This window comes from Pelophylax lessonae (assembly GCF_965119305.1).
Source record: "Pelophylax lessonae genome assembly, chromosome: 3".
Classification (NCBI taxonomy): domain Eukaryota; kingdom Metazoa; phylum Chordata; class Amphibia; order Anura; family Ranidae; genus Pelophylax; species Pelophylax lessonae.
In genome coordinates this window covers 204,141,650-204,152,273 of record NC_138770.1, presented here as the reverse complement: position 1 = coordinate 204,152,273, position 10,624 = coordinate 204,141,650, and the positions used below count along the sequence as shown (strand labels likewise).

The window sequence follows — 10,624 nt, the reverse complement described above, 5'->3', positions numbered from 1 at the left end:
ATGTGTTAAAGAGACAGTGGTCTGAAAATTTTTTGCTGGACTGTGAAAAATTTGTGGAGTTATTGAAGATGGGGCGATCCAAACGCCTGAAAAATGCAAAGATAGATGAAATGAGAGACCGGATTCTATGGATGGAGGGGATGTTGCCGTCTGAACCAGCCCCATCCATGCCTGAACGGAATCGGCTAAAGAGAAAAGTTGTTGTTCCTAGCAACACTGGGGCAAATGAAACTGCTTTGGAGACGCAGGGTTCTCAGATGAAAAGTAAACCCAAAATGGGGGAGATGCTGAAACAACGGAGCTTTGCAGCTCAACAAAAGGATCACCAAGAGAGCATGGCAGGCTGGAAACAGAGACGCCAGCAGCCAATGGAGGCCATCGGTTTGGAGGAAACCGAGTATGTGTGCAGGGCTGAGTTGGATGCCTTGCAACGGAAAATGGAAGAAAAGGAACAAGCCTTGGAATTGCTTAAAATGGAGCATAGAAACTTGCAGGAAATGAATGAACTACTAAAGTCTCATGTGTTACAGTGGGAAGAATCCACTGCTCTTCTTTTGGTCGAGTTGCAAAAACGCAGAGAGACTATAATGGAGAAAGATACCATCCTCATGGAAAAGGAAAGTGAAATTCAGACTTTGCAGAAGCAAAGTATGTGTGAAATGTTGGAGTTGCGTAATCAGCTGGAAAAAAGTCTTCAGTGTTTGGAAGTTACAAAAATAGACCTGCAGGAGTCGCAGGAACAGAATGTTGCTCTGAAAGCGACATTGTCTCTCAGCGACAAAGAGAAAAGTGAAAGAGAGGCTAAATTACTGAGTACTGTGTATGAGCTCACTACTTTGAGCAATGTGGTAGATGAATTACGTGCAGACTGTGAAAGTTGGAAAGGTGAAGCCCAACGTTTCCAGCAGCAGTTAAAGGAGAAAGAAGCCTGTGTGGCAGAATTACATTCTTATTCCCAGATGCTAGCCAATGAGGTGAAGGCTCTTATGCAGGGAAAAGGAGATTGTGAACATAAGAGGGAAAAAGTAGAGGCACAGCTTCTGGAATCGCAAGTCAAGGTGTCAGAAGGTGACCGATTGTGTGCTAAGCTGTCAGAGAAGGCAAACCGACTGCAGGTTGAGTTGGACAATGTTACAAATCAGCTTTCTCAAGCAGACAGCAAATCTAGAGAAATTGCGGAAAATTTTTCTATCTTGGAATCGCAGCTGCAAGACACGCAGGAACTCTTACAGGAAGAGAGGTGTCAAAGGCTGAGTTTTAGCACAAAGCTCAAACAAATGGAAGATGAGAAAAATGGCTTCCTGGAACAATTAAAAGAGGAGGCGGAAGCAAAGAAAAACCTATCAGAGCAAGTCGCAACATTGCAAGCTCAGATAGCGGATATGAAAAAACGCATGGAAGAAAGCGTTGGTTCATTACAGTGTGTTGAAGATGTGAAAAAGAAGTTTGATCAGATGCTTGGTGAAGAGAAGACTGTGTCTGCAAAATATGCAGAAGAACGCGACCGTGCAAAAACGGAGGCGCGTGATAACGAGAGCAAAGCCCTGTTCTTGGCTCGCTCTTTGGAGGAAGTTCTAGAGTGTAAGGCTGAACTAGAAAGTGTTAACAAACAGCTGCGTACAGAAATGGAAGAATTGGTCAGCTCCAAGGATGATGTTGTGAAAAGCGTTCAGGAGCTAGAAAAGTCTAAACGAGCCTTAGAACAGCAAGTAGAAGAGATGAAGATTCCGTTGCAGGAACTGGAAGAGGAATTCCAGGCAACAGAGGATCTGTCCCAAAGAGGGGATAGTGTGCCTGATGCAGTTTTTAAAAGGATCAGTGTTTTGGGGTCTGTCCTGAGTGAGCCTCAGAAATGTGATGACACGTGGCTTGAATCACCCCTTTGGAATAAACCGTTCCTTCAAAAACTTCAAGCATTGGAAAATGTATCATTAGAACTTCAGCAAATAAAGGAGTTGTGTAAGAAATGTGATGATTTCTCAGTTCAGGCTGAAAACCTAGTGGAGAAAACTAAAGCGGAGAAAACTAAAGCAAGTGATATAAATCTGGGAGGAAAAAGCAAACGCCACCTAGTGGAGAAAACTAAGGCTGTTGGTGAAAACGTGAAGCAAATGAATTTCAAGTGCCTTTCAGAGAATATTTCTAAAATGAAACTGGTAAAAGACGGGTGGCAGAAGTTTGATCGTGATCTTGAGATGCATTCCATGTGGAATTCAGATAGAGAAAAAGAACTAGGTGACCTTGAGCGGTCAAATAGTTCAGCAGAAAGTGCATTGAAGAAACCTGTAAAAGAATGTGTTGCAGTTCCATGCTTCTTCACTGATGCAGAGAGGAGGTCTATAATGGATACCACCCAGATCGCTGGGTTCAACTGTGTTGTTGCCTTTGACCCCTATGTTGGTGGAAGGAAAGTTGATGATGTTCTGGTTGGCTTCTTCTGTGAAGAGTTTGGCAAGAAATATAAACTGAATATCAAATCAAATAGTAGGCCTTTACTGCGACTCGCTCAGGAGGGCGAAAAGTTTAAGAAGTTGATGAGTGCAAATGCTTCAGATCTGCCTATGAATATGAAATGTTTGGTGAATGATATTGATATCTCTGGGAAAAGGAACAGGGGTCACTTTGAAGAAATGTGTGACAGCCTGTTGTCTCAATTGGAAAATCCTCTGCACAGCATCTTAGAGCAAGCAAAGCTCAAGAAGGAAGATCATTCCCTTTTACAACAAAAAGTCAATGATTGTGTACAGATGTATGGAGAGGCAACTCAAGTCACAGAGGGATGTCAAGAGTCCCTACTTGGAACAAAGCTTAGTGAAGCAAAGGTTCTCAAAGTTTTGTGGAAAACATTTATGGATTGCAGAGAGAGGCGTCTTAAGAATGTTGAAGACATTAAGACTAGCCCAATTGAGTTGCCTATGGATCACGGTCCTCCATGGTGGATTGGACAGACGGTTATGAGGGACAAGCTGTCTGACATTTATGAGAAAGCTGTCAATGAAGATGACAGAAACGAGAAGGAGCAAAATTATGCCAAAAATGCAGTTGAAGAATGTGTATATGAGATGAGAGACAAACTGTGTGGCATTTATGAGAAATCTGTCAGTGAAGATGACAGAAACAGTTTCATCCGGAAGCTTGAGGATAATAGGAGGCTTATCAGTGAGTCAGCAGTGCCTGACACATGCGTGCCTGGAAATATGTGTCCCAACCCTAGGGTTGAAACAAGAGGGGGGGGTATGTGACAGGAAGTCAGGTAAATCTGGGAATGTAGTCACTGAGAGGAGACACATTCCCACCTGCTTTGAAAAGCTCACTGATACTATAGGGTGTTGGCTGCAAAAAGAGCCAGCAGGAAGTTGAAAACCATTCAGCTGTTCAGAATGAGGAGATCAAGGCCTCTATAATTTGTCCAGAGAAAATCTATTGAGTGCTGCCTCCTGTCGCTGTGTGAGCTGGGAGAGGAGGACAGACATACGTGTACCTCCCGACGCCGTGTGGGCATGGGAGAAGGACTGCTGCCGCCTGTCGCCGTGTGGGCTGGGAGAGGGGGACAGTCGGATGTGTGCCTCCCGACAAGCTGGTGAGCATGGGAGAAGACCCCCTAAAGCGATGTGAAGCTAAGGAGGGTAACCACGAGTGAAGACGTCTCAAAGGTGAGAAGACAAAGTGTTCCATGTGAAGAGTGTGAAGAGTAAAGGATCCTGTTATAAATGGACATGTGCTGTGTGAAAGAAAACAAAGGGACATGTTCAATGGACAATGTTTGTGCTGTGTGAAAAGCAAACAAATGGACATTTGAGTGTCTGCTGTAGGATCAGCAGTGTCGGCCCAACAGTAGGTTGGAAAGACTTCTTAGGTAGGTTCCAGTTGTGAGAAGGTAGCCGCCCACAGAGGCAAGGATTTATTTTGTTTTATTTTATTTTGGATGTTTTGCTGCATGCACTTGTTTGAAGAATAAACCTGTTGTTTGCAAGCACTTTTGGGCTATCTCTCTGTGAAAACGCACCCCCAAAGGGGTCATCCACGCCTACCACCGAGCTAATCCCTTACAATATATATATATGTATATTATGTATGTATATGTGTATATATATGTTTAGAATATTTCAAACTGATACTAGATCTGGACACAGAATTTATTTGCCAAAGGATAATATTGAGTGGATTATATTGCACAGTTACCTTTGCCTATGTCATGTCATACCTATTGGATTGCTGTGGAAGCAGAGAATCACTATAGTAGTCATTGCTACTACAGTAATTGCCACTGCTTTCTGGGTCTCATGCCAAGCTGCTGCCTGGCTGCATAGTAAACACAGGGAGTCACTTGCTTAGCATGGGGGCCATTCCCAGGACACCTTGCATTTTTCCCAATATGTTCTTTGATTGGAGAAGGTGAAGAGGTGGGGTTGGTGATGTAATGATTTCCAAAAATGCAAGGCATTCTGTAAATGGCGCCTGTTGTGAACTGAAGCATTGTAGTAGTGACGACTACTGCAGTAGTCCTCTGCTTCCACAGTGATCGCTCATGTATGGCATACTGTACGTATACTTACATTGATCCAGGCAGGATCAATGTAACTCCATTGTAATTATGCAATAAAATCCATACCCTGAGTTCAGCTCTAAATTTTATAGAAAATAAATTGGGCACTTCATATCATTTTATCTACCTAGTTATGATACATATGAAAGAGCTCTACATGTTGAAAGTACTGTTTTGTATACTATTACCCACTCAAAACTGAAAAATGATTTTGGTGAACTGTACAAGAAGACCTCCAGCCCAAACATTTTTTTTCTAGTTTTGAATAGGGAAAGTGTATAAAGCGCTATTATGTTTTTAGGCCTTATGCACATGGACGCTTTCAAATACCCAATGTAAATTGTGAGCATGTTTCTATGCCGCGAAGAGACAGCTACAGCATATAGCATTTTGCATGTTCTAAGATTTACATCTGTGTTTGAGTTTACACAAGCACGATATATGCTTGCATACCACTAATGTACAGCCAGTCATGGCCAGCTGTACACCACAGCTGTCTCTCCTGGGCACAGATATACAGTATGACTCCCTTTTACATTGAATGACTGCAAAGTGTCTGTGTGCATGAGGTCTTATTACTGTATTCCTCCTTGGGGTTGATTTCCTATTACTTCCTTCACCAGAGACAGGAATGGGAGGAATTCTTATGAAAGTGATGGAACATTGGTCACACCTACTCTTCACTTTTGTCCTATAATAGTGATGAACAGGGTAGGAAGTATGCAGCTATCCCCCAAACAAGAAAAACGTTATGGCTGCGGTAATATACTGATGTATCTAGATGTTTGTCCTCCTCTTTCAAATCCTTCTTCCATATTAATATGTTCTATGGTATTGGCAGGTCCTGTTTGCGTACTTGTAATCGCATGGATTGTGTATTGCCAGCTATGGCCTCTGATTGTCATCTACATTATCTGGATGATCTCTGATTGGAAAACTCCCGAGATAGGTTAGTAAAAAAAATCTACCATGTGTTTTTCTTTTTAAAGAGACCTAATTGCTAGACTATCCATTTCATCTGCAATCTTATCAGGTTATATGGGCATTTAACGTACTTTAGGCTTATTTTTTACTAGTAAAATCCTTCATTGTGTAGATCCTAAAGGCGTGAGACTGTTGCTGGGTGCCACCATCTTAGTTAAGCAACACTCTGTAGCAGCCACACTTAGCTAGGTTTCTTCCAGGGATGGCCAGGGGTTCCTTGAACTTTGGCTAAAAGAAATCTCATCTGATGGTGCCTGCACAGTTCAATGCCACTTGGCAGAGCCAGCTGTATGATTGCAAGAATGTCTTTCTGGCCACCACTGTAAGGGGCCTTTCTCCCCCCCCCCCCTTACCACCATTAATGTAAGGGGCATTTTCCCAATGACCTGTAATGTACTAATCTTACTAGGTGTTCCCTGGGTCCTAAACATTATTTCAAGTATTCCTCTGGAGTAAAAAGGTTGCTCTATGTAAAGCACTACCCTCACAGGGGCTACAGATGACTGGTTTCCCCACTCCTGTATAGCTAGGCAACAAGAATTTTTCCCTTCCATCCAGACACAAAGAACAGTCTTTGGGCTTGTTTTTTTTGTTGTTTATTAGGGATAATAAATTGGAGGGGGGAATGGTAATTACGAGATGGCCAGCTTGAATGCAACAATAAACAGGGACAACTGCCTCCCTATGTACACGCTCCAGAACTGTTCTCCTCCTGAATACTGACTTTCTCTGATAATCAAAAATGCAAAAAGCCCCTTAAGGACTAGGATTTCTCAATCCCTTAAAAAGTAGAACAGTGTGTTGTAGGCTGCATCCAGGAGTATCTCCAACTCCAATGTAGACACTGATTCCAGCTTTACTGCCTGCAGGAACTACTAGCCCCCCTGGCTGCGTCTTTACCAGCCTACCCGGCTGCTCCAAAGATCTCCCAGTGCAAGGGAAAGGAAAGATTAAGCACAACACTGTCTTCCAGAAAGGTTTGCTACATGTGGCAGACTCTCCCCTTGTGAATTCCTGGGTGTGCTTATGTACTGTAACTGTCCTCCTTGCTCCCGCTGCTCCTTAGGTAAGATTCTCTTCAAACCACACTGCTGTCAGGATTCTCCCAAGCCAGTCGGAGCTCCATCCTGAGGCAGAGCCCCCCCAGACCCATGTTTCCTCTCCAAAGGCCACCGACAGTCTCCTCAGCACTCCATCTTCCACCCTGACTCCCCTGCTGGCCTGACTCACCCATATTTAAGGGTTGGCTTAGCCACCCTGCCAGGTCCACTGCCTGGGGATTGGTGAAGTTTCCTTAAGTATGTAGATCAACAATCATGGCTTCTGCCCACTAACTTCTATAAATTATAAATGTCTCCAAACTTCTACAACCAGGGGGAAGCACTAGAGACTTGCCTGTATGAGTCATCCAGCCTGGCCTGCAGTAAACCCTGACCCAATTTAGATTTACAAGTTAAATATGAGTCAGAACATAGATGTGCCTATGCTGACACTAGTAGCACACTACAGGGTGATACATGTGGTTTTCCCCTCCACACTACTCCCAGCTGCTACATAATCGTTTATTGAAATGAAAAACACTGCAAGTAAGCATTTGAAATACTTATTTTTTCTGTGCTTTTACTTTATTAACTGAAAATAGTCTCTGGAAAAGCACTAGAGAACAAATCTAACTGCAAAAATTAAAGGAGGGCTTCAGGAAATACCTTTGGAAAAGACAGCGGGAGGTCAATGTAATTAACATACAGTATATGGAATTAGTAGTTGAAAATTGCAGCAACTAATTTAATTTATAAATCAGCAGGTAGAGACAGCAGAATATACAATATATATTTTGGAGCATTGAGCTACCAGTACTGTTGCAAGGAAATCATTCAAATAGACGTAATACCTAAATGAATGTCATTTAGTTTGATAAAGTATTGTGCATCATAAACAGTTTTTTATAGAATATGTGTTTGATCTATTTGTTATACTTTGCTGCATCTGTATGTTACTGAAACCTCTTTGCATCCACCCCCTGTCTATATATATATATATATATATATATATACAGTATCTCACAAAAGTGAGTACACTCCTCACATTTTTGTAAATATTTTAATCTAACTTTTCATGTGACAACACTGAAGAAATGACACTTTGCTACAGTGTAAAGTAGTGAGTGTACAGCTTGTATAACAGTGTAAATTTGCTGTCCCCTAAAAATAACTCAACACACAGCCATTAATGTCTAAACCTCTGGCAACAAAAGTGAGTACATCCCTAAGTGGAAATGTCCAAATTGGGCCCAAAGTGTCAAAATTTGGTGTGGCCACCATTATTTTCCAGCACTGCCTTAACCCTCCTGGGCGTGGAGTTCACCAGAGCTTTACAGGTTGTCACTGGAGTCCTCTTCCACTCACGGAGACAACACAGAGCTGGTGGATGTTAGAGACCTTGTGCTCCTCTACCTTCCATTTGAGGATGCCCCACAGATGCTCAATAGGGTTTAGGTCTGGAGACATGCTTGGCCAGTCCATTACCCTCAGCCTCTTTAGCAAGGCAGTGGTCGTCTTGGAGGTGTGTTTGGGGGTTATCATGTTGAAATACTGCCCTGCGGCCCAGTCTCTGAAGGGAGGGGATCATGATCTGCTTCAGTATGTCACAGTACATGTTGGCATTCATGGTTCCCTCAATGAACTATAGCGCCCCAGTGCCGCCAGTACTCATGCAGCCCCAGACCATGACACTCCCACCACCATGCTTGACTGTAGGCAAGACACACTTGTCTTTGTACTCCTCATCTGGTTGCTGCCACACACGCTTGACACCATCTGAACCAAATAAGTTTATCTTGGTCTCATCAGACCACAGGACCTGGTTCCAGTGATCCATGTCCTTAGTCTGCTTGTCTTCAGCAAACTGTTTGTGGGCTTTCTTGCACATCATCTTTAGAAGAGGCTTCCTTTTGGGATGATAGCCATGCAGACCAATTTGATGCAGTGTGCAGCATATGGTCTGAGCACTGACAGGCTGACCCCCCACCCCTTCAACCTCTGCAGCAATGCTAGCACCACTCATACATCTATTTCCCAAAGACAACCTCTGGATATGACGCTGAGCACGTGCATTCTTTGGTCGACCATGGTGAGGCCTGTTCTGAGTTGAATCTGTTCTGTTAAACAGCTGTATTGTTCTTGGCCACCGTGCTGCAGCTCAGTTTCAGGGTCTTGGCAATCTTCTTATAGCCTAAGCCATCTTTATGTAGAGCAACGATTCTTTTTTTCCGATCCTCAGAGAGTTCTTTGCCATAAGGAGCCATGTTGAACTTTAAGTGACCAGTATGAGAGAGTGAGAGCGATAACACCAAATTTAACACACCTGCTCCCCATTCACCCCTGAGACCTTCTTACACAAAAATGGCTAATTGGGCCCAATTCTGGACATTTTTGTGAGATACTGTATGTACTTCAGCCACGGCCGGGCAGAAGGTTGTCAGAAGAAGCAGCTGCCCTGGACATTTTGTGCAAAAAGGATTTGATCGCAACCTACGCTGTTGAAGTAGTTTTTTTAAGGCCTCATATGTAAACCCTCCGGTCTGAGTATATAGAGACAATGTGTTTCACCTTTAGTAGCCACTTTTCCCTTTAATGCCTAGTAAACACGATCAGAAAATTGGACGAAAAATACCGCTTTCGAATCGATCATACGATAATCTGATCATTAGTGCACAGCTTTTGAGAGCCAATCACGACAGTTCATGCGAAATCATCCGAAGGGACAAACCCGATACTTTTTCTAATACAATTCCAGAACATACGATTTTCGTTTAATCAGTACAGTGTTTGTCCGGAAAAAATCAGAAGACCAAGACCACGAATGTTTAGAAACGACAGAATACATTACAATACAATACAATTCTGTTATCTTGTAAGTGTATTTTATGGCTGAGTGTTTTAAACACTTGCCTACTGGGCACTTTCACCCCTTTCCTGCCCAGGCCAATTTTCAGCTTTCAGTGCTGTCGCACTTTGAATGACAACTGCGCAATCATGCAACACTGTACCCAAACAAAATTTTTCATCATTTTTGTAAGACAGATAGAGCTTTCTTTTGATGGTATTTAATCACCACTGGGTTTTTTATTTTTTGCTAAACAAATGAAAAAATCTGAACGTTTTATTTTTTCCTAGTTTCTGTTATACAATTTTGTAAATAAGTAATTCGGCTATAGTGCGGTCGCGAAGGGGTTAAATAAAGAACAATATGGAGTACACTATGTTTGTGCCTTTCTGCCTTGTATGATATGTAAGCTGAGTCCGTGGGGAGCTTCAGCAAGTGGATGTGACGGATGTTTTATGTTAAACAAGGAAGATAGGAGAGATGCACTTGGGTTAAAGATTGATTAGCGTGTCTGTAAATTTATTGAGGTAAGCAGGCCCTTCACCTGGTGACAGATGTGTACTATGCATGAAGAGTGAAGACACAGAGTGTTTTGCTGAATAATTTGCATCACAATTTTAATATTTTGTAATACTTGGGCATTGCTGGATATTGGTTTAATACACATTCTGTGGGACTGTGGACTATTTATATGTTATTGATTAAGGTGTTGCGCTACACTGTATTTATTGGAATATATTACTTGGGTGTTGTGGAATCGCTTCACAGTGTTTTTGTGTGCAACACACATTAGATTTATTTTTTATTTTTATATTTATATATTTTTATTCTATTATTTGTGTATGTTAATTGTGCTGATTGTAATTATTATATTATTAATACAATACAACACATTGCATCACTTCTGAAGTTTCTTATTCTGTTGTACGAGAATTTTTTTACCTTTTTAGTAACCTCTTTATTTTCGATATGAGACTAGCATGCAACAAAAAACAGACAATCATTCCTCTGATATTTTCATAGTATGTAAGAGATTAAGGCTAGTGTGTCTACTGGTATTTGGATGCTCTGGCCATAGGTGTTGATTTAGGCCAGATGCAGTAACAGAACTGTATTGTAGGTAAGGTTCAGACAAGCACAACTACCCAGTGAGAAGTCAACCCAACCGGGTGTACTCACATGTTGCAGGGAACTGTGTAACAGCAGGTC

At 42.2% G+C, this 10,624-nt stretch overlaps 1 protein-coding gene across 1 annotated transcript in view; it reads left to right on the top strand.

Annotated features, from left to right (window-relative positions):
• LOC309551035 (diacylglycerol O-acyltransferase 2-like) overlaps positions 1-10,624 on the top strand; it is a 47,171-nt gene that overhangs the window by 16,555 nt on the left and 19,992 nt on the right. The window contains exon 3 of the mRNA XM_082251476.1: positions 5,388-5,495. Coding sequence (XP_082107602.1) covers positions 5,388-5,495 — 108 coding nt within the window. The remainder of the gene's footprint in view (positions 1-5,387; positions 5,496-10,624) is intronic.